General features: G+C 61.1%; 3 protein-coding genes across 4 annotated transcripts; all 3 read left to right on the top strand.

Annotated features, from left to right (window-relative positions):
* The first annotated feature begins 937 nt into the window (after nt 1–937).
* Nucleotides 938–10,982, top strand: KLC2 (kinesin light chain 2). Of its 2 annotated transcripts, none has more exons than XM_054570844.1 (16): nt 938–1,223; nt 2,115–2,352; nt 4,754–4,984; nt 5,139–5,208; nt 5,851–6,073; nt 6,728–6,815; nt 6,932–7,033; nt 7,146–7,319; nt 7,426–7,525; nt 8,134–8,183; nt 8,294–8,361; nt 8,810–8,918; nt 9,017–9,175; nt 9,252–9,376; nt 9,607–9,664; nt 10,026–10,982. In XM_054570844.1, exons 1-16 carry the CDS (start codon nt 1,000–1,002, stop codon nt 10,107–10,109), a joined length of 2,103 nt encoding a protein of 700 aa, XP_054426819.1. In that variant the 5' UTR covers nt 938–999; the 3' UTR covers nt 10,110–10,982. The 2 variants fall into 2 exon arrangements, with proteins under 2 accessions (XP_054426819.1, XP_054426821.1); XM_054570846.1 differs by lacking the exon at nt 938–1,223 and adding an exon at nt 1,234–1,394.
* Nucleotides 10,983–11,656: 674 nt separating this feature from the next.
* On the top strand, nt 11,657–18,933 carry RAB1B (RAB1B, member RAS oncogene family). The gene is made up of 6 exons (XM_054570843.1): nt 11,657–11,831; nt 13,357–13,429; nt 13,707–13,802; nt 13,916–14,011; nt 17,257–17,388; nt 17,471–18,933. Exons 1-6 carry the CDS (start codon nt 11,704–11,706, stop codon nt 17,663–17,665), a joined length of 720 nt encoding a protein of 239 aa, XP_054426818.1. The 5' UTR covers nt 11,657–11,703; the 3' UTR covers nt 17,666–18,933.
* A 953-nt stretch (nt 18,934–19,886) lies between these two features.
* On the top strand, nt 19,887–25,505 carry CNIH2 (cornichon family AMPA receptor auxiliary protein 2). Its single transcript, XM_054570585.1, has 6 exons — nt 19,887–20,001; nt 23,658–23,726; nt 24,155–24,202; nt 24,431–24,543; nt 24,644–24,787; nt 24,984–25,505. The coding sequence occupies exons 1-6, from the start codon at nt 19,921–19,923 to the stop codon at nt 25,009–25,011; spliced, it is 483 nt and encodes a 160-aa protein (XP_054426560.1). The 5' UTR covers nt 19,887–19,920; the 3' UTR covers nt 25,012–25,505.
* Nucleotides 25,506–25,816: the final 311 nt, after the last annotated feature.

Genomic DNA, 25,816 nt, shown 5'->3' with positions numbered 1-25,816 from the left:
GAGCCCACCCTGACCCATGAGGAACACCCAGATCCCAGGGTACCAGCATCTGGCCTTATTTTGCAGGTTTTGTCCTTCGGGGTGGTTATCCTGTTGTCACCCACTAATGACATCGACCTAGAAACACTGGGGACAGTGCTAGAGTAGCCACCAATCCAGGGGTGCAGAGCATCAGACCAAACTTGGTGCCTGGAAGGGACCTGGTAAGGCCAACAGGTGCACCCTTCGGCCCTTTTTTTTATAACCAACACCTACTGAGTGCTGCTTTGTGCTGGCCAGGGGCTACGGTGGGAGTGAACAAGACAGGCAGGGCTTGGTCTACATTCTAGGGAGGAGACAGGAAACCGACAAGAAAAATGTTAGGAGGGATGCGTGCTATACAGGTAATTAAATGGGTGCATGAGATGGACAGGAGGGCTGCTCTCCATGGGGCGTCGGGACTCAGGGAAAGGCTCTCTGAAGAGGTGACATTTCATCTGAGCCCCAAATGACGTCATCACCTTATCTTGATCGTCTCTCCTCACCAGCATTTGTTGTGGACTTCACCCACAGACGCATCAGTGTATGAGTGTTCGCTTTGTCAGATGCCCGGCTGCCCTTAGCCATCCTTTTCTCCCTTAAGGCCAGAAGTCTCCGTCCCTTCCTAGCCAATAAAGAGCCCTAAGTTGTCGTGAATCCTACAGGGAAAGGGACAGCTCCGAATGAGTTGGGTAGGGGCACGAGTCTCTAGAGACAAATGAGCCTGAGGTCCGTCTTATCTGAGAGATGGGGATTACAGCAGCGCCCAGCTCATGGAGTCTTTGCGAGCATTCGGTTGAGTTAACCCACTTACAGCACCAACGCACCTGACCCACAGCGCTCAGAAAGTGGCAACGCCTCCCGTACACGTCACTTAATGTCCAGTGTCTCGCTGTGGACTCCAGGCTGGCTCCCTGTGCCTCAGTTTCTCTCGCCGTCCTCTCTGGCCGCGGTACTGCGTGCGTTCAGGTTCACCGTTTCATGAACCTGTCCACAGTCCTGCGACCTCACGACGATTTCACAGGAAAGAAATCCAAGACCGCAGGTGTGTGGAGGCGGCTGCTGGGAACCTGCGCCGGGGGCCAGCCCACGCCCCGCCTACGGGGGGCCCCGCCCCGCCCCTGGTGGCCACGCCCAAGTCCTCCCGCTCCTTTAAGGCACCCTGCGGGCAAAGAGTGTGTTTCGCCCCCTCCGACGTCGCTGAGGTAGCGGCTTCACCTTTAAGGCGGCGCGGGGACTGTTGGGAAGGGCGGCGGGATGGAGGCGGTGGGACCCGCTCACGGCAGCCGGTCCGAGTAAAACGGGGAGTGAGCCGGAGTCAGAGCCGGAGCGAGAGCCGGACGCGAGCCGGAGGCGGGCCCGAGCGGGAGGCGCAGGTCCGCGCAGGCCGATTGAGCTGGGAGACTGGGCTCTGGGTCGGCCTAGAAGAGGGGTCGTCGCGGGCGCGGCCTGTGCGGAGACCGGGCCCACCCGCGCGGAGGGGGCGCGGTCCTGGGTGGCCCGGGGCGGGAGCTCGGCCTTTTCGGGGGAAGTGTCCTCTGGGCGTCTCGCCGGCCTTTGGGGAGAGTCGTCGTGGGCGGGGCCTGGGGTGACGGAGAACCCGAGATCTCTGCTCCTCTAGGGGAAGGGTCTTCTACGGTCGGCCTACCCAGGAGGAGGGGCTCTGTGGCCCGGACTGCCTGTTAGGGAGGGGGCTGCCAGAGGGGCTGGAGCTGTACCTCCCGGGGGAGCCGGCGTCTCCCGCATGGGAGTGAGGCCCCACGATCCCTGCAGGACTGTCCCCTGGCACGCCCTACCCTGGCTAATAGAGTCCTCCGGAAAAGCCCCTAGACTGGCTCTCCTGATCCGGCCTGAGCCGGTGATCTGGGCCGAATCCGGGTCCAGCCTCACCACTTGGCCTCACCGCATTGCGTCTCCACGGCCGAGACGGGCTAGGCGCGCCCCCTGTAGGCCGAGAGCAGGCACGGTGCGTGCTGCAGACTAGGGGACCGGGGCACCCCGGGGACCCAGGCGTCCAGAGACCAGAGGTGTTTACCTAATCCGGAGCCGGCGGCGCTGTGGCCCCAGACCCAGCACCCGCCCCCTCGCCTTCACAGGAGCAAGGCCATGGCCACAATGGTGCTTCCGCGAGAGGAGAAGCTGAGCCAGGATGAGATCGTGCTGGGCACCAAGGCCGTCATCCAGGGACTGGAGACCCTGCGCGGGGAGCATCGTGCCCTTCTCGCTCCCTTGGTCGCTCCTGAAGCCGGCGAGGCTGAGCCCGGCTCCCAGGAGCGCTGTGTCCTCCTGCGCCGCTCCTTGGAGGCCATCGAGCTGGGGCTGGGGGAGGCCCAGGTAGGCCGGTCTGCAGTGCTGAGGTGGGAGGTCACAGGAGGGAGGGTTGGAGCCTTCCAGAGGAATTCTGGCAATGTAGCAACAGAATCTGGGCAGGGAACCATCTGTCCCCTGGAGCCCCGTGGTAGGGCCCCAGTAAATGTCTGGAAGAAATGAACGGGCTTTGGAGACTCCAGTGGGGCCTTGCCCCAGGAGAAGCCTGATCACCCTTTAGCTCCTACACAGAGCCCTCTTCCTAGCTTCTCTGCTAGGTAGCAAAGACTGAGTTGCATAGTAGAACAACAAGGAAATCCTTAAGAAGCATCCTCCACTCATTCTTTTATTTACTCATTAACAGGAATTTATCAAATGCCCACTATGTGTCAGGCAATATATTAGGTGCCAGGGATACAAGTCCGAGACAGACAAGGTTCCTAGTCTAGTGCAGTAGAAGGACAGTCAGAAACACACATACATTTGTTACACATTGTGATAAATTCTCCAAAGAAAAGAACAAGATCTTGTAATAGCTTTTAATGGAACGTCTTACATATTGGTCAGGCAAGACTTAAGAGGGAATGGCATTTAAACTAAGACCTGAAGGAAGAAATGGACCAGCCTCTAGAAAAGGGAGGAGGGTGAGAGATGCATGTGCAAAGGTCCTGAGGTAGGAAAGATCTTGTTGTATTGGGAGAACTGGGAGAGGACCGATGTGACTGGAGCTTCATGGGGAAGGACAGATGGACAGGAGAGACCTATGGGGAAGGTAGGGGCCAGATCATGCTGTGCCTTATTAGTGTGGGTTTCATTCTTAGCAAATAGGGGAGCCTTCGGAGGGCTTTAAGCAGTCAAGGGACACATGGTATGACTTAGATTGACTTAGATTTTAAAAGCTCCCTCAGGCTGAGATGTGCAGAATGAACTACAGTGGGTCAAGGATGGAAGCAGGTAGGCAGTAGCTGGGAAACCACTGCTGGGATTTAAATGAGAAACGGTGGCTTGAACTAAACGAGTGGCCATGAGGGTGGACCGGAGGGGACCGGTTGTAGGTGTTCTGGAGAGGTCGGTCCAGGAAGACCTGGGGGACAGTATGCAAGAGGGAGAGAGGAGAGCGGGGCAACTCCCAGGTTTGTGGTGGAGCGAGTTGAGGGGCTGAGAGCCTGCATGCGCAGGAGCCCTGTTTCGGGCTTCTTAGAAGATGCGCTGCCAGGATGATGGGAAGATGGAGAAGGAGTTAGGCTTCAGGGCAAGGAGGCTTGGCCCCCCAGGCCTTGGCTGAGACGCTGGCTGGCTATGTGAATCCTGAACAGGGGCTATCATCTTGGTTTCCTTGTCTTTAAAATAGGAATCATGCCATTTGCTGTATATACTTCCAGGTTGTTTAGGGAATTTTTTTTTTTAAGCTAGTGGTTGTGAAAACACTTGTCATTTAGGCGTTTGCTAGTCCACCGGAAAGTGCGAGGTCCTAAACCGCCTGGCCCTCTGGAGGGGCAACGCGTTGGTCATTCACACCTCGGCCAACGGTTGGCTGCCAGGTGCAGAGGGGAACGCACAGGGACCCCCTCCCAGTGTGCGCAGGCCCTGGCACAGATGGGCAACAGGATGGCATGGAGGCAGTGGAAGGCACCCTACTTTCCTGGGATGGTGGGCCTAAGAGAGAAGACATTTCCTTGTGGAAATGACCCTGGATGTGAAGGATGGAGAAAGGGTAGAGCTCATTCATGCAAGGCCCCAAGGCCAGAAGAGCCTGGAAGCTCGGGACAGGCGTTGTAGAGCTGGTGAGAGGGAGAGGGTTAGGGCTAGGCCCCTGGGTTTGCCTCCCTGCTGCATAGTCCCCCAGACCATCTGGAGTGCGCGCCCTGCCCTCCCTCGGGGTTGCAGAAGGGCAGGGGCTTTCCTGGACCCTTGGCTGGAGTTAGGGCAAGGCCTTTCAGCCATCTGACAGGGTTTGAGGAAGTGTTACAGTGGCAGCGGCTGCAGGGACTTGAGTGCAACCCCCAGGAGAGACAAAGGAAGAAAATGGCGAGCTCGGGAAAGCACAGCACCCCAGCCAGGCCTCCTCAGAGTTGGCCCAGTGTGGGGTGGGGGCTGGCCCATCGATGCAGAGAGCTAGCTGGAGGCCCAGGAAAAGGGATGGACCTTCTTCGAGTCCAGCAGAGCTGGCCAAGGACCCCAGGGCTTCTGCCCCCAGAAGGAGGGAGTTGGGGATCCCCAAGCCTCCTGGGTTCATGTCTTGGACTATGGTCTGTTTGGCACCTTGGGGGAAAACTCTCTTGATAAGAGGAGAACTTGAAGTCTCTCAGCCCTGCAGCTCCTCACAGGCAGGGCCAGACCTTGCCTCGCCCTTCACTGGGCCCCAGCGCCCCAGGAGGCCCTGCCTGGGGTGGACGGGGCTGACCCATATCCTGGCTGGCTGCCACAGGTGATTCTGGCGCTTTCGAGCCACCTGGGGGCCGTAGAGTCGGAGAAGCAGAAGCTGCGGGCTCAGGTGCGGCGCCTGGTGCAGGAGAACCAGTGGCTGCGAGAGGAGCTGGCAGGGACGCAGCAGAAGCTGCAGCGCAGCGAGCAGGCTGTGGCCCAGCTCGAGGAGGAGAAGCAGCACTTGCTGTTCATGAGCCAGATCCGCAAGCTGGACGAGGACACCTCCCCCAGCGTGAGTCCTGCCACAGCCACTGCAAGGCCACCAGACCGCGGGGCCTGGGAGCAGGGAGGGGACAGCATGGAGCACACTCGGCTCCGGCCCAGTCGCTGACACCAGGGCTACCGTGCGCTTCCTTCCTTGATGCTCATCCTGTCTCCCTGCCCAGGAGGAGAAGGGGGAGGTCCCCAAAGACTCCCTGGATGACCTATTCCCCAACGAGGAGGAGCAGAGTCCAGGTGCGGAGGGGCCGCTGGTTCTGGGGCGGGGGTTGGGGGTGGTCCTTGGGACGCAGAGGGCATCAGAAACGGACCAAGTGGCTGCTGTGTTCTCCCCTGCCTCATTTCTGATCATCACATCCCAGCGCACTAGAGCTTAAATGGCAGGTGTTGCATGTTGCTCCTCTTCAGCCCCCAAGCCCTGTGAGGAGCTGGCATCACAGTGCGGAGCTTTGGAGCAGCCCGGCCTGGGTGCAGGTCCCACTGTGCCACTAGTTGCTCTGTGACCACTGGTAGAGTTTCGTTTCCTCCCTGAGCCTCCTTGAGGGTTAAAGGAGGGTGGTGTGCAGCGCTGGGCCCTGGGCCAGGGCTCGCCTTGCTGACGGTGCTGAGCGCGTATCGGAATCTCCCTCTGCAGCCGCGGAGGCAGAAGGCCAGAGGTCGGGGGTTTGCACTGGGATACAGAGCTTGAATAACTGGAACTGGGGCCTTGTCAGCTCTTTCTGGGGGGTGACTTGACCCACTCTAAATGTGGAGAAACTGAGGCAAAATAGTAACTTGCCCAGTGCCACGTCTCAGGTAAGTGAAAGGCATGGTTGGCATGTGCCAGCCCAGCTCAGGGGACAGCTACGTACCTCTGAGCTCCTGCCGTTGGCCTTGCAGCCCCGAGCCCTGGAGGAGGGGATGTGGCTGCCCAGCACGGGGGCTATGAGATCCCAGCACGGCTCCGCACCCTGCACAACCTGGTCATCCAGTACGCCTCTCAGGGCCGCTACGAGGTGGCCGTGCCGCTCTGCAAGCAGGCACTCGAAGACCTGGAGAAGACGTCGGGCCATGACCACCCCGACGTGGCCACCATGCTCAACATCCTGGCGCTGGTCTATCGGTGAGGCCCCTCTGGCCGCAGGCATCCATGGAGCCTTCCCGAAGGCTCCAGCCCTGGGTCGCAAACCCTGGGTGCCTGCGTGGGCTACGACTCAGGCTCCTCCAGGCAGCTGCGCAGCAGAGAGGGGGTCCTGGGTCCAGAGGGGGCTGAGCCCCCGGGTGCCTGGGCCTGGGCTAAAACTGAGACTAAGCCTCAGTCTAGTGGAGGAGGAAGCCTTGGATATAATTGGGGAGGGGGCAGCACATGAGGACTCCAGTGCACCAGGGAGTCGGCACAACGTCTCTGGGGTGTTTGGTGAAAGATGAGTCTGCCCCAAACACAAGGGATTAGAAAAGGTTTCCCACACAGAAAGCAGCATGAGCAAAGGCACTGGGGAGTTCAGGACAAGGCGTGCTGGGCCCGAGGCGGCGGCGGTGGGACCTGGGGGAGTCTGATGCATACCCCAGCACTGTACGTCCTGGTGAGCTGTGAGCGAATTACCCAAAGCCCCCCGCCCCTGGCTCCTGGACGGCAGGGCTGACCAGGTCTCCCCATGCTCTGGGTCATAACCACGCCCACTCAGTAAATACAGAAGGATGATCAAGGGGTCTTGGACGACTATGGGCAGGGCCTGGACTGGACGATAACCCTCTCCATACGTCTCCCTGTCCCCAGGGACCAGAACAAGTACAAGGAGGCTGCTCACCTGCTCAATGATGCCCTGGCCATTCGAGAGAAGACGCTGGGCAAGGACCACCCAGCTGTGAGTGAGGGTGGGTGGAGGTGGGGGCTGCTGCTGCTTTCTGCAGCTCCCAGGTCCCAGAGCCCCTGCCCAGCAGGGCCCTGGGTCACAGAGCCTCTGTTCTCTGACCCCCGCAGGTGGCCGCAACATTAAACAACCTGGCAGTTCTGTATGGCAAGCGGGGCAAGTACAAGGAGGCCGAGCCTCTGTGCAAGCGCGCACTGGAGATCCGGGAGAAGGTGGGAGCAGGCAGGGCTGGGCGGGCCAGGCTGTCAGGCGGGCCAGGCGGGTGGGCGGGCAGGGGCCTGGGCCTGCGCTGAGCCCAGCCGCTGGCTCCCGCTCCCATCCCAGGTCCTGGGCAAGTTTCATCCAGATGTGGCCAAGCAGCTGAGCAACCTGGCGCTGCTGTGCCAGAACCAAGGCAAAGCTGAGGAGGTGGAATACTACTACCGGCGGGCGCTGGAGATCTACGCCACACGCCTGGGGCCTGATGACCCCAACGTGGCCAAGACCAAGAACAATCTGGTACCCTGGGCTGGCTGAAGGGAGGGAGGCAGGAGGCAGGGGGAGGAAGCAAAGGAAAAGGCTCAGCTGCCTGCGCCCCATCCATCCTCCGGCCCTGCCTCTCCAGGCCTCCTGCTACCTGAAGCAGGGCAAGTACCAGGATGCCGAGATCCTGTACAAGGAGATCCTCACCCGTGCTCATGAGAAGGAGTTCGGCTCTGTTAATGGTGAGTCCACAGCTGCCACATGCCCCCAGCTTGCCCAGTGCAGCCTCGCTTGGCCATCAACTTCTACAGCAGCTGGGCAGGCCCTCGTGCCTGGGGTCTGGCGGGTCCCCAGCGCTCGTGAGCACACGTGAGCATGTACACACACCTCCTGAGCCCTGCCTGAGCCATGCACAGCCTTTGCATACCCCATGCCCTTGGCCCAGTCTCTCTCCTTTCTCGACTGGGCAACTCCTGCTCACCGCGAAGGCCCAGCCCAGGTGTCCTCCTCTCTGGGACACTGCCTTCTGGCTCCTGATATTCCGTCATCTCCTGCCCCGGAGTCCTTCGGCCTGGCCCACCCTCCAGGTTCAGCATGTGCCTGAGACTGGGCCTGAGCTGTCTAAGGGTCTGCTCCCCCAAGCCCCTCAAGCACAAGCCTGTGCCACAGTGACCGCTGTCCCAGAGGAGGGTCAGTGTTTTGGATCTGACTTTTGTTCATTCATTCAACAAAGCCCAACCTTGGTCCTTCCTGGCTACCCCTCCCCGCTCCCCAGGCCCCAGTTGTATGTTCAGCCCAACCAGGAGAGGCCTACAGGGCAGGCTGGTGACAGGCTCCTTTCTCTCTCCAGGGGACAACAAACCCATCTGGATGCACGCAGAGGAACGGGAGGACAGCAAGGTAGCTCTGCAGGGCAGGGCTGGGGGGGTGTCCAGGGACGGAGGGCAGAGCTGGGGAATGTGTAGAGGGGAGGGCCTTCTCCTGCTGCCCCTGACCGTTCTTTCCCCCAGGATAAGCGCCGGGATAGCGCCCCCTATGGGGAATATGGCAGCTGGTACAAGGCCTGTAAAGTAGACAGGTGAGGACAGTGGGGCAGGGCTGGTGGGAGAGCAGGCAGCAGGGACCCAGGATCCTGGGTGGGGGTGGGCTGCACAATTAATACTGTTCCCCCCACCCCAGGACCACAGCTCTTCTCTATCAGCTTGTTGTTCAAGGCCTGGGTCATAGGCCACCTGTCCCAAAGTGGCTTTCTGCACGAGGAAAGCTTGATTACATCATTCTTGGGTCTCTCAGCTTTTGGTCCTAGGGGCAATGTCCCACTTAGGGCCCTGGGGCCAGGTCCGTAGCCCTGGGGTAATTCCAAGACAGTGCCATTGGACCCAGCTAGCACAAGCTTGACACTTAGGAGGGGCGAGATCCTGGCTGGCCAGATGGCTCCTTGGAGCCCAGTGCAGGCTGGATGCCCGCATAGGCTCCAGTTCCTGCAGAACACGGAGTTTGAGACAGTCCTGCTGTCCTGTCCACAGTCCCACAGTCAACACCACCCTGCGCAGCTTGGGGGCCCTGTACCGCCGCCAGGGCAAGCTAGAAGCTGCACACACACTGGAGGACTGTGCCAGCCGCAGCCGCAAGCAGGTGGGGCAACAGACGTGAGGGGTGGGCGGGGACCTGCTTGGCCCTGTTGTTTTCCAATCAACCTGGTGCTCCACCTAATGTGCCCTCTGCTTCCTCAGGGCCTGGACCCTGCAAGCCAGACCAAGGTGGTGGAGCTGCTGAAAGACGGCAGTGGGGGGCGGGGAGACCGCCGTGGCAGCCGAGATGTGGCCAGGGGTGCTGGGGCTCGGTCTGAATCCGACCTCGAGGAGGCAGGGCCTGCAGCCGAGTGGAGCGGAGTGAGTGCCGAGGTTAGGGAGGGCCAGGGGGCTGTGTGGCCAGCATGGCACAGAGACAAACCTGTTCACCCCACAGGACGGCAGTGGCTCCTTGCGGCGCAGCGGCTCCTTTGGGAAGCTCCGAGATGCTCTGAGGCGCAGCAGTGAGATGCTGGTGAAGAAGCTGCAGGGTGGTGGCCCCCAGGAACCCCCCAACCCCAGGTCAGCCTTTGCCCCGCTAAGCCCCCCATCCAGGGTGAGCCTCAAGAACCCACCCAACAAACCCCAAAGGGGCTGCTGACCCAGGGTGAACTCCCTCATCTCTCTCAGGCTCCGCCACCCACCAAAACCGTTCCCCTCCCAGCAGCCTCCCTCCCCAACCCTACCCGACCCCGTTCCCCTTCCTTCCCCAGTTCCACCCTGGGCACATCCAGGTCTTCCTTTCCCCTCAGGATGAAGCGGGCCAGTTCCCTCAACTTCCTCAACAAGAGTGTGGAAGAGCCAGTCCAGGTATGGGGTTGCGGGGGGAGGCCCAGGCCCCAGGGCGGGAGGCCGGCATGTCCTGTGTCCCTGCTGAGCTTCCTCAAGCATGTCTCTTCATCCAGCAACATTTCCTGTCTCTTTCCCAGGCCCAACTTTGGGCTGGACACTGGGGAGACGAATTAGGGAAAGCCAGCTCCTGCTTGGGTGGACACGCAAGTGGCCAGTGCCAACACAGTGGCCGTGGAGGGGGGCAGGAGTGTCACAGCACCTGCTGGGGTGTGGGCGGGGCTCAGGGACTCTGGCTGGTCAGACCCCTTCCCCTTCGGGCCAGGGAGGCACAGACTGGCAGCAGCACAAGGTTGAGCCACCTGCCCCCCTCTGCCCACAGCCTGGAGGCACAGGCCTCTCTGACAGCCGCACCCTCAGCTCCAGCTCCATGGACCTGTCCCGACGAAGCTCCCTGGTGGACTAATACTGAAGGGGCAGCCGGTTGCCAGAGCCTCCGCCCGGCACTGCCCCCATCCCCAGCCCTGCGCATGGGCCTGCTGCTTGCCCCGCCTGTCTCTCCCCAGGACCCTTGTCTTTTCTGTTCAATCTCAGGGTAACCTCCTCCCTTGTCATCTCAGCCTGAGCCCTGGAGGCTGGGCCTGCCCCGCTGCAGCTCTACCCCTTATTTATTCCTTTCTTCAGGGTCCCCTCTACCCCAGGTTCAGGGCCAGTGAGAGAGGCTGACAGGGGTCTTCCAGGAGATTCAGTGGCCCACCATCTCCCGACCCCGGAGCCAAGAACACTAAGCACCTGCCCCTGCCCGTCAGCACCCCTGTCCTCCCCCCGGCCGTTGCTTCTGTATATAGAGAAATAAGTTATTGGCCGCGCCCCTCCCCTGAGTCTAAGGTACTGCCCGGGCCTCCCCTCACCCTTCCCTTCTCCAGTGGTACCGCCCAGGCCTTAATCACCCCCATTCCGCGCGGTGGTATCTCCCAGGCTCCATACACATCTCGGGGGCCTCCCCAAAGGGTTTCCTGGGACTTGTAGCGCTCCTCCCGGACTCTGAGGGGTGCGTCCTGCCCCGCCATCACCCCATGCCCCAGGACAGAAAGCCCTCCCCTTCACCGCCGGGCCCTGCCGCGCATCCCGGCCTTATGCACTGCCCTTCCCGCCCGGCCCCGCCCAGGCACGGCCTGACCCCGCCCCGGGCACCGCCAGTTGAGCCATCCAGCCACGCCTCCCACCCTTGCAGCATCTCTCGAGGGACAGTGATGTCCCCCTGTGGCCGGTGGGGCTGCCCCAGTTGGGGGGTGAGGCGGTTGCTCTCTATTTTCGAATGTGGCTGTAGAAATAAAGACGGTTTGAATCCGAGCCATGCTTGTTTTGGGGTTGAGGCCGGGGTTCCCAGCGTCTCTTGGTTGGGGGTGGAGACGGGAAAGTCTGCTAGTGAGTGTGGAGTGTGTGTGTCTCTCATGTCTGATCCCTCGCAGCTGGAGCCCAGATACTCTGCTCCTATCCCGGATTTAGGGGGTGGGGGGCGTTATCTGTGAGATTCTGGAAACTGTGGACTTCGAGCTTTTTCCCTTACTAAGCTGGTACACCTTGAGCGAGTTACCAAGACTCGATTTTTTCATGTATAAACTCTGCATGATGACTTTCCTCTGGGGCCTGTGGCTGTGAGTTAGCGCTAGCACACGAAGAATCCTGGATAAATGAACTTTTACAACTCCGGGAGCTGGGAGGGTAGAGATAATTGTCTTTGTTAGACAGATGTGGAAAGTGTCAACCCCAGCCCTAAATCGAACTTCCAATTCGGGGCCGCCTTGAGCCTCTCGAGCGCCGTCTTCAAGCCCAGGTATGCCTAGAGAATGAACTACAAGCCCCAGGAGGTATGTGCGGGCTGGGAAGCTCGGACTTCCGGGTTTATGTCTGCGCAGGTGTACGCGCGTGTGTGCCTGTGTGCGTGAGTGCGTGCGTGCGTGCGTGTGTGTGTGTGTGTGTGTGTGTGTGTGTGTGTGTTGGGCAATGTAAGAAGACTACAAGTTCCGAGAAGCAACGCGGCGAGGCCCCAGTCGGGAATGTTTGCGGCTGCGCATCGCGGGCGGGGCCTCTGGGGCGGAGCGGCCACCATCTTGGAACGGGAGGCGGAGCAGAGCCGACTGGGAGCGACCGAGCGGGCAGCCGCTGCCGCCATGAACCCCGAATAGTGAGTGAGCCCCGCCCGCGCCGTCCGGCGCAGCCTCGATCCCGAGTACGGGGCTGTACGCTTACCGGGGTTGTCTGGCCTGGGTCAGGACTGCGCGGCGCCCCCCACATCCGGGTCCCTCTTCCGCTGACCCCCCCCTCACATCCGGGTCCTCCCCCTCCCCCGGGGGCCCCAGGACCCTGGCTGCACACCCCGAGTTCTTGCACCGGGGCCCCAGAGACTGCGACCCCGAGAGGCACCACTTGCAGGTCGAGGGACTGGCCTTACAGGGCCTTACCGGTCAGGTGACCCCGCAGCCCTGGTCTGCCCAGGCCTCAGTTTCCCCACCTGGTTGAAAGTGGCGATCTGGTGGCTGACGACGGCCTCAGCGTTTTGGAGCCGTCACCAGATGGTTCCTGGTCTCGGTTCAGACTCGGGCCCTTTAGGTCGGGCCAGAAATCCTTCTGCTCTACCCATTCTCCCGGAATCCGGTTCTTGGGGCTGGCCCTGGAGCTGGTCAGACTCGAGAGGCCGCTCCGCTCTGGGTAGCTCTCCCGCAGGTCCTCTGCCCCGGGGCTGCTGCTTTGCCCTTTGTCTCAGTCTTGCTGCCCTGCTGCTCCCGGAGGCTAGTCCCTTCCCGCCCTCTCCTCACTTTTGCGCAGGCCCCCGCGCCACCGTCACACCCCTTCCCTTAGCTGTCACATTGCTGATGAAGTTGAAATGAATGTGGTATTTGCTCCCCCCCCCCCTCTAGCGGGATTCTCTTTTCTTCAAACTCTTTTTGGTCACTCCCCCTACGAGGAGGTGGCCCACATCTCTGCCCCAGGCTTCTCATTGACAGTTTTCCCCAAGCGTCAGTTATCTTCTTCCCCTCTGCCACTTCCTTTTTCTCCTCTACATCCAGGCCTCATATTTCCTTGGGGAAGTGTGAGGCTCTGGCTGGAGCATAAGGGGGTTTAGAGAGGGGAACTGACAGCGGCTTTGGAATCGGAACCTCGTTTCTAGCCATAAGGTACTTAGCACAGGGCCAGGCATAAGTAGGAACTCAATACATTTTAACTGCTGTCTGTTATTTTTGCCACCTTCTCTTAGAGGCTACATTCCATGTTCTTTACATAGATATTCACTGAACAGTCTCCAGGTCGGGCCCTGGCTCCCACTTCTGGGGCCGCCCCTGCCAGGCCAGGAGCATCACAGGGCAGTGTAGGGGGGTTCCCTAAATAGGTCCTACTGGACTGGAGACCCTGGAGTCTGTCAAGAATCATGGTAGGATACCCAGCTCTGTCACCTAACTTTTTCAACAAGTCATGCCCTTCCCTATGCCTCAGTTTCCTTTCTGTAAAGTGGGAATCATACGCCTTGGGGCCAACTGTGTTGTGGGGGTAGTCAACTGTCCCCTTCGCCGGGCTTGTGGGAGGAATGCGTGAGCACTTTTGGGCTCTAAACCGAGGCATGCCTCGGAGGGGGGGATGCTGTGCTGTGACCCCAGGATGGTGGCAGGTGGGCGTCCTCCCTTCCTTCATACCTTCCCATCCTTTCTCTCTAGTGACTACCTGTTCAAGCTGCTTTTGATCGGTGACTCGGGCGTGGGCAAGTCATGCCTGCTCCTGCGGTTTGCTGTGAGTAAGAAGCCTCCTGTACCACGCATCTGGGTTTCTGGCCGGTGGCTGGAGGGGAAGGGCCAACCCAGAGCACAGAAGTTGCAAGACCTGGGGGACTAAGGATGAAGTTGCAGGACCTGCCAGCAACACAGCTGGCGGAACAAGGGCACACGGCGGGCTGGGCAAATTGGGAGCAGTTAGGAGCTTTGCTGGGGCAGGAAACTTGAGGGAGGCTTCCTAGGTGGGCCTCCAGCTGCTTCACTCAGGCCGTTTCTCTGGCCCCTTGATCTTCCAGGATGACACATACACAGAGAGCTACATCAGCACCATCGGGGTGGACTTCAAGATCCGAACCATTGAGCTGGATGGGAAAACCATCAAACTGCAGATCGTGAGTGTCCATCTTCCCAAAGTTCCTGGTACAGAGGCACCCTCCCCGGAAGGGGAGGGGCTCTGGGCATGGAGCCCAGGGCTGACCCGCCCTTCCCTCCTACTGTCTCACAGTGGGACACAGCTGGCCAGGAGCGGTTCCGGACCATCACATCCAGCTACTACCGGGGGGCTCACGGCATCATTGTGGTGTATGACGTCACCGACCAGGTACTCCTGGGCTCGCCTTCCCCAGCTTTGCCTTCTCAGCCTCAGGTCTTTGGCTCTGGCCTCTTTTTACTTGTCTCATCCTCTCTCTTCCTGATGTGGCCCTGAAAGGAGACTGGACTTGGACTCATGTCACCAAGAGGGAAACAATGTAGAAATAGATCCTCCCTGCTGCGGGGTCTCGGTAGAGCCAGGCCCTGCCTCTCCCCGCCACGCTCGCCACCCTATTTTAGACCTTCCAGGCACCTGTGTTTTGGGGGAGTGTAGCTGATTGGTTGCTGTGCTGGGCCCATGGCCTCTTGTGCGAAGACGCTGGAGAAGCAATCGGAGAGCCTTCGGCAAGGAAGCAAGGGAGCCCTGTGCTCCGGGCCTGGTGTGAGCAGGGGTCAGGGGCCCTGCGTCTGTGTGGCAGCGTGTCGAGCGTCTTTGACAGCAGTGGTGATGTTAACAACCAGAAGTAGTCCCAGCATGCCTTGTAGTTGACAGAGCCTGTCCTGGTGTCTGGCGCGCCTAACACTGCACGGGAGTCGGCGTTGTGTTCCCATGTCACAGATAAGGTGGGGTAGGGCGGTGAGGAGACTGGCTCAGGGTCCTGCAGAGTCTGCTGACTCTACCTGCTTCGTTCTTTCTGCCAAACCTGGTTGCTTGATGAAGACCGGGCTCTGGGGACGGGGAGACTCTTAGATCGGCTCCGGGCCGGGGGGGAGTCCCTCCTCTGAGGGGCAGGGAGGCTCGTCGGCTCCCCAGGGAAACATGGTGCCTCCTGGCGAGTGATCTGTGTGTGAGCTGTGCTCTACTCAGGCAAAGGTCAGCAGGGGCCTCTAACTGCCAAACCCTGTGACCTCATTTCAGTTCTTGCCCAGACTGACCTCTCGTGGCTCTAACTCCATTCTCTTTCCTCTCCTTGAAAAGTTTGCTCTCTCCAGCTCTCCTAGCTCCTGCTACATTAGATGCTCTTTTCAGTGGCATTTTACTGGGTCATCCTGTACTGACCCCCACAGCCCCATATTTTGTGCTCGCTGCCCCTGCCCCGGACTTCCTCCTGGCTCCCCGCTCAGTTTTGGCCACTTGTGGTTTGGCTTCTGTCTTATTTTCTGTGAGTCCTGCGTCTAAATATCTCTCACTGTAGATCTTCTCTGTGTCCTACGTTTTACTGGCACTTTGTGTCAGTATTAATCGTGATCTTCCCAGTATTACCCAGTGAACTAAGTGGCGGGGTCCCCATTTTTCCTGGTGAGGAGCCATGCCTGGAGCGCGGCTAAGTAACTTGCCCATGGTCTCACAGTCAGGACAGGCAAAGCCATGTTTGAATCCAGTGTACTTTGCTTCCAAGTGCACTCTTTCCTGCTCTTTGCCTCTCCTGAGCTCCGGGCCCTGTGTAGAACTCCGCACGCCCCCATGGCCTCATCCTCTCTCCCTGAGCTGGCTCTTGCATCCCTGTTAGCCTGACCGACCACTCTGCCCTCCCCCATCCCGGCGGCCCCATTCTCTCGCATCCTCTCTCAAATCTGTCTCCTCGTAATAACAGCGGTGAATTAAGCGCTTTTTGTGAGACAGGCCCACATTCATAACTTCATGCTCACAACAGTCCCCCCACCCAGGAGGTACTGTTCTATACAAGTGAGGAAACTGAGGCTCAGGTCAGGTGACATATCTAGGGTCACAGAGTCAATGGCAGAGCGGGGGCTGCACCCAGGAAGGTCTGACTGAAACCTGTGCTCTTCCCTGGCTCAGGACACAGCTTCTCTTCCTGGGGTTATTCCAGGCACCTCCCTGTCAGTCTCCATTTTCTTGCTGCTCTGATCTGGCCTCTACACTCCTTTTTCTTTTTCTTTTAATCCTCACCCAAACACATGCTTACTGATTTTAGAGAGACGGGAGGGGAGGGAGAGCGGGAGATAAACATCGATGGGTTGCTTCTCCTATGTGCCCTGACCTGGACAGAACCTGCAACCCAGGCATGTGCCCTGGCCGGGAATCGAACCCATGACCTTTTGGTTTACGGGACAGTGCTCCAACCAGCCGAGCCACACCGGCCAGGGCTGGCTTCTGCACTCCTGCCAGGACTGTCAAGGATTCCTAGAACTCAGGTGTGCTCCTGCCACTCCCTTCTGTGGAAACCTCCACTGGCTCCTGGTTGCCAAAGACGCATCCGAGCTAAGCCCCTCCGTGCCCTCCGTGCACTGCCCGGCCTCCTCGCCCTTGCTGCCCAGAGCCTGTGTCCCAGCGTCTCTCAGCTTCTGCCCACTCTCCAAAGACATCACACCTCTCGCTTCTGGGGCCTGGCATATGGCGGCTCCTCCCCTTGCCCCTTTCCCCATCCCTTCACTGGCTTTTGCGCAAGGCCGGTTTGCCCCTGCAGGCGTAGGTCAGCGGCCCCTCCCCAGGCTGAAGCAGTCCTGGAGCTCCACAGCTGCTGCCTCTGTCCCTGCAGCGCCCAGCACCCTGGCCTGCCATTGTGTGTGCCCTGGGCTCCTCTGGCCTTTCCCGACTGCTTTAGGGCAGGGCCCAGGTTTGACTCCCTCCTTTGTCCCCAGTGCCCAGCATAGAACCCAGCCTGGAACATGGCAGAAGCTATAAGTTTGAACCCTGGTGATATCTGTCATCAGGCCTCTGGCTCCTAAGAAGGGACAGCAGCACAGCCCTAAATGTCTCGTCCTCTGTCTGCAGGCCCGGGGGGCAAGGGGGGGCAGCTGCCAGCAGAGCCAAGTGAGGAGGCTGTTGGCGCCGGCAGGGGGACAATGTTAGGCTCTGTTCCCAGGATTTCTGTCTCCCTCATAAGCCAGGGTCTCCACTGCCACTGGGCCCTGAGACTTCAAACCTTAAAGGGGACTCAGAGGCCCCTGAGAACTTGGTGATTCCTGCTACCCCGTTACTCTCTGCTTCTGTCTGCCTTCCGGCCTGTCGCTTCTGATGCCATTTGGCCCCACTCCGGTTCCCCCGTAGTTGTGCGGCGAGGAGAGGCGAGCAGCGGCAGGCTCGTAGGCCTAGGTGTTTAGGTGTTGGGGCTGTCGGTGGGCGGAGGGTGGTGTGTGTGGCTGGCCTGGGGCTGGCTTTCGGGGTGTCAGATGGAGGAGGCGGGAAGGAGAGCTGAGCCTGGAGGAGAGCGCTTCCTCTGGGTCCCGGAGTCCAGGGCTCCTGCCTCTCGGGAGCCCAGGGCGGCCCCTGCCCTTCACAGCCCCTGCTCTCCAAGCCTCGGGTAACGTGGGAGTTGGGAGCAAAGTGACTTTGGACACTCGCCCCTTTAGGAATCCTACGCCAACGTGAAGCAGTGGCTACAGGAGATCGACCGCTACGCCAGCGAGAATGTCAATAAGCTCCTGGTGGGCAACAAGAGTGACCTCACCACCAAGAAGGTGGTGGACAACACCACAGCCAAGGTGAGCGGGCCGGGGCCGGGCCTCTGCGGGGGGCGCTGGGCTGGCTGCCGCTCACCGCCCCCCTTCTCCTTTCCCCTGTCAGGAGTTTGCAGACTCTCTGGGCATCCCCTTCCTGGAGACGAGCGCCAAGAATGCCACCAACGTGGAGCAGGCGTTCATGACCATGGCCGCTGAAATCAAAAAGCGGATGGGGCCTGGGGCCGCCTCGGGGGGTGAGCGGCCCAACCTCAAGATCGACAGCACCCCTGTGAAGCAAGCTGGTGGCGGCTGTTGCTAGGAGGGGCACATGGGGCGGGCCAGGAGGGGGCACCTTCTCCGGATGATGCCCCTGGAGGGGGCAGGAAGTGCCTCCCTCTCCTGGGGCATTTGAGTCTGTGGCTTTGGGGTGTCCTGGGCTCCCCATCTCCCTCTGGCCTATCTGCCTGCCGTCCTGAGCCGCGGTCCTGACAGGGCCCCTAAGGGAGGACACCCAGGACCTGTGGCTGGGGTGGGGGCGGGGGCTTGCTCTGCTGCTGCCTCTAGGTAACTTTAAAAGATGCCCCACTGTACACCTTTCTTTGGGATGAGGGCTCCTCTGTCCATCTCCCCCCTCTGCCCCCCGTGTATGCTGCAGTGGGTTTCTCCCCTCATCCTTCTCTCCCCCGCGCACCCCTTCCTTAAGAGCTGAGGGTCTCCCTGGCCTCGGCTGCCTCTGGCTGAAGTCAGCGCCCGGGGCCAGGAATGGGACCAGGACGTCCAGGACCTGGGGTCCAGGGCCCTGGGCCAGACCTCAGGATAGGCATGGGGGCCACAGGAGCCCTGCAGCCCACCCCCCGCCCCCTGCCCACAGTCTCTCCTCCCGTCCCTCCCACACTCACAGCTCCAGCCGTCCAGCTGCTGTGGGGTCTGAGCACATCTCGGGCAGGTGGGCGGGCAGCCGAGCTGGGCCTGTGTCTTGTGCCCAGAGGGAGCCTGCTCCTGCCGCCCCCTGCCCTGCCAGAGCCAGGCCCATGTGCTGCCTGCCCACCGTGCCCCTTTGTCCCCAAGGCAGGCGGAGGTGGAAGGCACACTGTGCCAGAGGCCGGGCACCAGCCTTAACCCTCACGCTGCCGGCACCTCGTCCCTTTCCCTGAGGCAGCACATCTGGCTTCCTCTCCCCCTTCCCTGGAGCTGACGAGGGCAGAGCCTCATCCCCTGTTGCTACTTCTCTGGGGAATACGGATGCTACCCAGGGTTGGGGGGCCTCTGCTCAGCCCCTCCCACCCAGGATCCTGGCCCCTGGCCCTCTGGCACAGCTTCTTCCTGCAAAAAACAAAAAAAAAACCTTTGGTCTCTACCTGAGAAGCCATGTCCCTTGTGCTGTCTCTTGCCTGTCCCACCTGTACCCTGCCTTCCAGCTTGTATTTAAGTCCCTGGGTTGCCCTTTGGGGTGCCCTGCCCACTCCCAGGTTCCCCTCTGGTGTCATGTCAGGCATTTTGCAAGGAAAAGCCACTTGGGGAAAAAAACAGAAAGGACAGAAAAAAATAATAAATTTCCACTGGCCCTCGGATGAGCCGCGGGTTTTTGCAAGGAAGTTGTGGTGGCTGGTTGTGGTCTGTGGTGGGAGCAGCCTGCGGTGGGGGATGGAACTGGAGCCCCGGGTTCGGTGGGCTGCGCAGGGGTCTCGGCTTGGGCTGTGTCCAGAAGTTGCAGTGGAAAGCCCTTGACCCACTTCCTGAAGCTAGGAGCTGCCTGCTGGTGCTTCCATGGTCTGCCCCCAGGGCCCCAGCACGGTTCCGGCGGTGCAGGCGGCCACCAGCAAGTGTCGGGTGAGCGCCAACACCCACACAGGCGCACAGGATGTGAAGTCGGGGAGCAGCCGCGGGCCCCAGACACTGCGCCCCGTTGGGCCTGGCCCACATACCTCCAGCCCTCTGGTTCGCCCCCTTCTCTTGGCTGCACTGGGTTCAGGCCAGCTGTTTCTGCCCTCTCGGACAGTGACAAATGCTTCGCACCTAAGACCTCTTGCTAGGTCCTCCTGGCTGGGTGAGGCCGCTAAGTGAGAGCAGGGTTGTGTGTACTGGTCTGAGTGGACCTAGTGTGATTGCGGCTGTGGTGGCTTCATTGTGTGACACGGTGGGTGGAGGGGCGGGCATGCCTACGTGTCCATGAGATTGGAGGAGGGGGCGGTTACGCCCCACCCCGGCCAGGTCGGGGCAGGCGGCGGGCTCACGGAAACCCAGCCCCGCCCGAGGCCGTTCGCACGGCGGTCCCGCCCCAGGCTCCGCCCCGCCGGCTTCGCGGGCTGGAGAGAGGGATCCGCGGGCGAGGGATCGCAGGATGAGCGATCGGGGCCCGGGCAGTCGGCAGCGGACGCGCCGCCCGAGCCCACCGGCCCGTGCCCCGCGGCCCCGCGGCCCCGGTCCCGGACACGCCAGCAGCGTCTCCCGAACCCGCGCCCGAGCCCTGAGGGCCATGCCCGGCCGGCCCTAAGTGCGGGCCGGCGGGGGGGCGTCCCCTTGCGCCCGGGCCCCGCGCTGGCGCCCCCCGGGCTGCCGCCCGGTGCAGGGGCCATGGCGTTCACCTTCGCCGCGTTCTGCTACATGCTCACCCTGGTGCTGTGCGCCTCCCTCATCTTCTTTGTCATCTGGCACGTAAGGCTGGGGCTGGGGGCGGGGTGGGGGGCAGGGGGCTCACGGAGCGGGAGGGGACCAGGCGGATGACGGTCTTAGGGCCCAGGGAAACTTGGAGACTCCTCTCCGCTCGCCCCCATCGCCCGGCTTTTGTTGGCCCCCATTAACATCCCCATCGTCGGCTCCCAGGAGGCCCCCCCTGCCTCCGCTGCCCCCGCCTCGGTGTCGGTATGTTAGTCGGTCCCTTACTCCCTTCCCCTGCCCCGAGCTGGCCTGGGTTGTGTGGGGGGGGAATTTTGGGATTCCTGCCTCTTTCTACATACCACCCCACCCCCCCCAACCATCTAGTTGCCCCCGTTTCTGTTGGGCAGTTTGTCTGTCTGCTCCCTCCTCCTTTGTGGGTTTTTCCAGCTGGAGTGATGGAGCTGGTTACTATGGCAACTGCATCTGTTTACAGGACCCACAGATCGAGGAGCCCATTAACCCTTTCCCTCTCCACCCCCTTCCGTGACCCAGCAGTGATTGGCTCTAAGTGGCCCGGAGACGTGGCCCCCCACCAGCTCACCTGGGGTTTCCCTGCCTCTCCTGTCAGGGTTTCCCCCACCAGGCTCCCTCCCCACTTCGCAGCTCCCCTCTCCTTCCTGCCCCCCCTTCCCCCTTTGTCTGGTGTTCCTTTTGGTCTGTCTGTCACTCTGGCCTGGCCTCACACCTGGCCCCCCAGCATCTCCGTTCCTCACCGCTTCATCCAACCTCCCCGTTCTCTCTCCGGGGCCCTCCGCAGTGCCCCTGCCTGGCTCCCTCCCTGCTGCTACAGAACTATCCGGCCGCCTTCAGCTCGCTGTTTGGGGCCTTTGGTCCCCCTTTGCTGCCTCCCTCCTCTGTCCTTCCTCGACCCCCACCTGATCGCCTCCACACAGCGGGCGCATCTCCCCCCCTTGGACCTGGCCCACTCAGCTGGCCGTCAGCTTCCAGTACGCACCGTTCGGATCCCCCTCCGGTGGGGGTCAGCCCTTTACCCCTCTTCCTGCCTTCCTTCCCTCCTCCCTCCCTCCGTCCCTCCCTTCCTTCTCACTTCCTTCCCATTGCCTCATCTGCTCCTTTCCTGGTCTCCCCACTTCCTCTCTCCTTTCTTTTCCTGGGACGAGCCGCCTGCCTGCTTGGCGGTCCTCCCCAGCTCTTGACCAGCCTCTCCCTCCGCTGTCCCCTGCTGCCTGCCTCTCACATCAGGACTCCACGGACCGGACCAGCTCCTGTGAGTGTGGCCTGAGCCCCCACAGGCGCCTTCACCTCCCCACCTCCGGCTCTCTCTCCCTGGCTTTGTCTTCCTCTTTGGGTCTCTCAGTCGCTTTTTCTTTTCTCTCTCCTTCTCTGTTCCCTTTCCTTCCCTCCATTCCCGCTGGGTCCATCTGGATCTCTCTGAAACTCCTATCTCATCTGGGCCTTGGGCGGCCTGTGGGGTGGGAGCAGGAGGGCTGGAGTCCTGAGGACGGGAAGGGCTTGAGGCTGGGAACACAGAGCTAACCAGCTCCTGTGAGAAAGGCTCCTGGCATTCAAGAAGCCCCTCCACACCCAGAGGCCTCCCACAGCCCCTCCTGGGGGTGCAGCTCTGTCCTTAGGGGGTCCGCACAGAAGTCCTCCATCTAACTTTCTTGTATCCATGCTTCCTGAGAATCAGCTCTGGGTGGCTTTGGGGAAATCAGGGATGAAAAAGACTCATGCTTTGCCCTCCCGGCATTCCCAAACTGGGAGGAAGGGCCCCAGCTTTCTCAACAAATATTTACTGAGCACCTACTACAAGTCAGACACTGTGGCTCAGCTCTCCAGCTGGGCGATTGTAGCTCACCCAGTTGTTTCATCATCGGTAAAATGGGCTCGCGGCGTGTACATCACCCAGCAGGGCCGGCTCAGGGGACGGGGTGGGGACAGGAGGTGTGCTCCTCAATCCAAGTCAGTAAGAACTAGAACCTTCTAGGGCAGGACCCCAGATCCCACCTCACACCCTGAGCCCCAGCCCACTGGTCGCTAGGCAACCCTGATGGTGAGTGACGCGTGTCAGCTGTCACTGTGGGGGATTGTTTGTTCCAGGGGGCTGAGTCAGCGCCCGGCAGCCTGGGGGGTGGGAGGTGAGACACCCGCCTCCTGCTGTGGTACCAGCTCTGGGGCAGACAGACAGCACCCTTCTATTCCCTGCTGGGCCCTGTTGCTGTGCCTGGCAGGCAGGTGGCTGCCCAGCGTCAACAGGGAGTTGGGGCTGCTGCTCCAGATGGCCCCAGCTCCCTCCAGGAAGCCCATGTTCTCTCCCTCCCGGCCGTCTGGGGTCTGGGCTGCTCGGATGTGGTGGGCCTGCTGCCTCATCCCAGGGCTGCCGCTGAGGGGAGGGGACCCCAGAAGGCTCCTCTGCCGGCCCTCCTCCCATGCCAGCTCCCTCTCAGGCCTGTCCAATCACCTCCTTGAACACCTCCCCCCTCCAGTTCCCCTCGTCAGCGAGGATGCTGCCCCACGGGTGCTCCAGCTCCTTAAGGCACCTTGGGCCCCTCTGCCTCCGCTCTGCTGCTGTTCAGCCCTCCAGAGCCTGGCTTCTAAATAGCTCCAGTCCATCGCACCTCCACACCCATGCCGCTCCGTCTTCACTCAGGTCACCATCAACGCCAGACGCTCCGCCGGCCCCTCAGCGGTCTGAGTGATCTAGAGTGTGAACCAGAACGCTGGCGTGCCGCCAACGAGCCGTGTGGCCTTGGACTCCTCACTTAACCTCTCCCAGTTTCCTCATTTGCAAAATGGAAATGGTAATACCAGTACCTACATCATGAGGCTGTCACAAGCATTAAATGAGTTCAGAAATATACAGGCTACTGATGTAGAGGATGCATCGTACACATCTTGGCCGGAAAGGTCGGCCAGTTTGTACTTCTTGATCCATCAGCCCTAAAACGTTGACCTGACCGCCCCACTCTGGGGCATCCTTCTCCTCGGTGACTCCTCATTATTTGTATGGTAAAGTCCAAACAACTAGCAACTGACCCGGTGTCACAGGGAACCCCTGGCTGGCTCTGTGGGCCTCCCCAGCCCGTCTTTCACCGTTTTCTCCTCTCTTCCCACTCACCTCGCAGTTTCATTCTAGCCCCATGGAACCTGCAGCTTCCTGAATATTCTTTCAGCCCCCTGCCTTTGACCCTGCTGTTCCTGCTCCTCAGACTGCCCCACACCCCTGCGCATTTGTCCACCAAACTCCTATTCAGAGCCCAGCCGGAACCCAACATCACCCGCTCGCTGGGTCAGGCACCCACTTCAGGTCCTCCCTGCACCCTGCTGCCCTGAGCACCCTGGAATGCAGTCACAGTTCTCCCAAGCCTAGGGTTCTGCCCGGGCAGGGGCCTCGTCCCAGGCCTCTGGGGTCCCCGTGTTCAGCACAGGGCTTGGCAGAGAAGACACCATCTCTTGGGGCGTTTTGGATGGAGAATTGTGGACATTGCCTGACTTGGGCATCGCTAGGGTTCGTGCCAAACTATTGTGTGACCTTGGGCCAGGACCCGCCCCTCCCTGGGCCTCAGTTTCTCCACGTTTGCAGCAAGCTCCATCTGCTCTGGTCTCCGTGTATTAATTACTATCCCACAGAAGGTCAGGTGCGGGGCCATAAGCTGCTGCCCCAACCCTGACAGGCGCACACCCCTCCCCAGATCATAGCCTTCGACGAGCTGCGGACTGACTTCAAGAACCCCATCGACCAGGGGAACCCAGCGCGGGCAGTAAGTGATACATGTGCTGTGCCGAGGTGTGTCCGTCCGTCTGTCTTTGCATTTGTTGCGGGATAAGGGAGGGTAGGGAACTGGAAGACGGGTGTGTGTGGAGGGGGAGGGGGACTGGGGGCTTTGCCCCTTCCTCTGTCTGTCCCCACCCCCAGAAAACACCTGGCGCGGGCTCCAGGCTCGGGATCCTCCTGGCGGGGCAGCCGTTGCCAGGCTCTGGGCTGTTGCCATGGAGACGCGGGTGAAGGTCCTCCGTGGCGACGGTTGTCATGGGGACGGTGGGGCTGCTTCCCCGCTGCTCTGACAGCGCGGCAGACTGCTCTGGTTCCCCCTGGTGGCCACGTGCAGGACAGTGGCGGGAGCAAGAGAGGGTGGAGGGGCATCCCCAACGCCTCCCACCGCATCGCGGCTTTTTCTTCCCCCTACAGCGCGAGCGTTTAAAAAACATCGAACGCATCTGCTGCCTCCTGAGGAAGGTCAGTTTCAGGGCTGGTGGCAGGCGGCTCCTAGCCCAACCCCAGTGGCCTGCCCGCTCTGGAGCTTGATTGGCTCAGCTACCTGGGAGGGAGTGGGAGGCTAGAGGCCCTTTCAGTTCCCAGGGTTCCGGGTGGGTGGGCCGCTCCAAATCCCAGCTCCCCTCTGTGCCCCTGAAGCTTGGGTCTGTCCAGGCACCAGGCCACTGACCTCTTACCCTCCCTCCCCAGCTGGTGGTCCCCGAATACTCCATCCACGGCCTCTTCTGTCTGATGTTTCTGTGTGCAGCAGAGTGGGTGACCCTGGGCCTCAACATCCCCCTCCTCTTCTACCACCTCTGGAGGTGAGGGGAGCAGCCGCTCGGGGAGGGCGCGGGGCGGGAGCAGGGGCAGGCGGGGCGGGAGCCCTGAGCAGGGGGCACTCAGGCCCCTCCCTGGCCACAGGTACTTCCACCGCCCTGCGGATGGCTCTGAGGTCATGTATGACGCGGTCTCCATCATGAACGCTGACATCCTCAACTACTGCCAGAAGGAGTCCTGGTGCAAACTCGCCTTCTACCTGCTCTCCTTCTTCTATTACCTGTACAGGTGAGCCCTGCCCAGAGCAGTCCAGCCAGGGAAGGGGTGCTCCACGCCCCACGCCTGTCACTCCCAGGAATGGTTGGGGCCCAGGTTCCTGCCCTTTGCCCTTGAGGACTGAGAGCAACCCGGGGTGACAGGGTGGGCAGCCAGTAGCTGGGCCTGCCCAGGACTCGGCTTACGGCTTCGCCTCGTCTTCCCGCAGTATGGTTTATACGCTGGTGAGTTTCTGAGGGGGAAGCCGGCCAGGGAGCAAGCCCAGAACGGACCGGACGCCTGTGCACCCCCAGCCCTGCCCCTCGGCCGCAGAGGCCTCAGCCCTGGGGAGGGAGGGGGCACTGGTGCCCCCAGCCTCCTCTCCACCCCCCCAAACTGCTGCTGCGGGGATCTCCCGCCTTCAGAGCCCCCTCCCCTTGGACCAGGGCGGGGTAGAGCTCTAAACAGGGGCAGGAGCTCCTCTGCCAGCCTGTTGGCATGGCAGTCTGTCCTGGAAGGGGCGGAACCTCTGGCCTTGTCCACTTCGGGGGGACCTTGGGCCCTGCCGAGGGGCAGGGCTTGACCCTGGAAGTTCTGGGCCACCCCCATCGACCCCCACCCTGAGGCTCCCCCTGCAGGTGGGGGGGTACCCACACCCAGAATGAGCAGGCTCAGCAGGGGGACAGCCCCACTCCTAGTCTGCCCTCTCCCCTCCCCCAGGTTCTCTCTTCAGACCCCTTCCCGTCCCCACTTGCCCCCACCCCAGTCCACCCTGTCTCTTGGACCTATTTTCTATGTTGCCTGGAGGAGTCCGCACCCCCTCCCTGGCCATTTGTGACAAAATATGAATAAACTACTGCAAACATGTGGGCCCCAGTTCTGCTCCTGAAAGGCTTGAAGAGGAGATGGGGCAAAGGGACTGTGTAAGGGACACCCTGAGCTAGTAAGCCCCAGCACAGCTAGGCTCACACCGCCAGCCCACAGACCCCTCTGGGGACCCCCTCAGAGGGATCAGAGGCCTCCAAGGTCCTGGCAGCCGCCCCTCCATCAGCAGCCCCCAGA

The sequence above is a fragment of the Pteronotus mesoamericanus genome, unplaced genomic scaffold (assembly GCF_021234165.1).
Source record: "Pteronotus mesoamericanus isolate MK-2021 breed Mesoamerican mustached bat unplaced genomic scaffold, CSHL_Meso_final contig_214, whole genome shotgun sequence".
NCBI lineage: Eukaryota > Metazoa > Chordata > Mammalia > Chiroptera > Mormoopidae > Pteronotus > Pteronotus mesoamericanus.
The sequence above is the reverse complement of the archived record's forward strand: the minus strand, read 5'-3'. Positions and strand labels throughout refer to the sequence as shown.

Coding starts and splice junctions, on each gene's coding strand:
- KLC2 (XM_054570844.1), top strand. CDS start 1,000: ATGAACCTGTCCACAGTCCTGCGACCTCACGACGATTTCACAGGAAAG. Junction 7,320..7,425: donor CCAAGACCAAGAACAATCTG/GTACCCTGGGCT, acceptor CTGCCTCTCCAG/GCCTCCTGCTACCTGAAGCA. Junction 9,665..10,025: donor GTGTGGAAGAGCCAGTCCAG/GTATGGGGTTGC, acceptor CTCTGCCCACAG/CCTGGAGGCACAGGCCTCTC.
- RAB1B (XM_054570843.1), top strand. CDS start 11,704: ATGTTTGCGGCTGCGCATCGCGGGCGGGGCCTCTGGGGCGGAGCGGCC. Junction 11,832..13,356: donor GCCGCCATGAACCCCGAATA/GTGAGTGAGCCC, acceptor CTTTCTCTCTAG/TGACTACCTGTTCAAGCTGC. Junction 13,803..13,915: donor AAACCATCAAACTGCAGATC/GTGAGTGTCCAT, acceptor ACTGTCTCACAG/TGGGACACAGCTGGCCAGGA.
- CNIH2 (XM_054570585.1), top strand. CDS start 19,921: ATGGCGTTCACCTTCGCCGCGTTCTGCTACATGCTCACCCTGGTGCTG. Junction 23,727..24,154: donor AGGGGAACCCAGCGCGGGCA/GTAAGTGATACA, acceptor TTCCCCCTACAG/CGCGAGCGTTTAAAAAACAT. Junction 24,544..24,643: donor CTCTTCTACCACCTCTGGAG/GTGAGGGGAGCA, acceptor CCCTGGCCACAG/GTACTTCCACCGCCCTGCGG.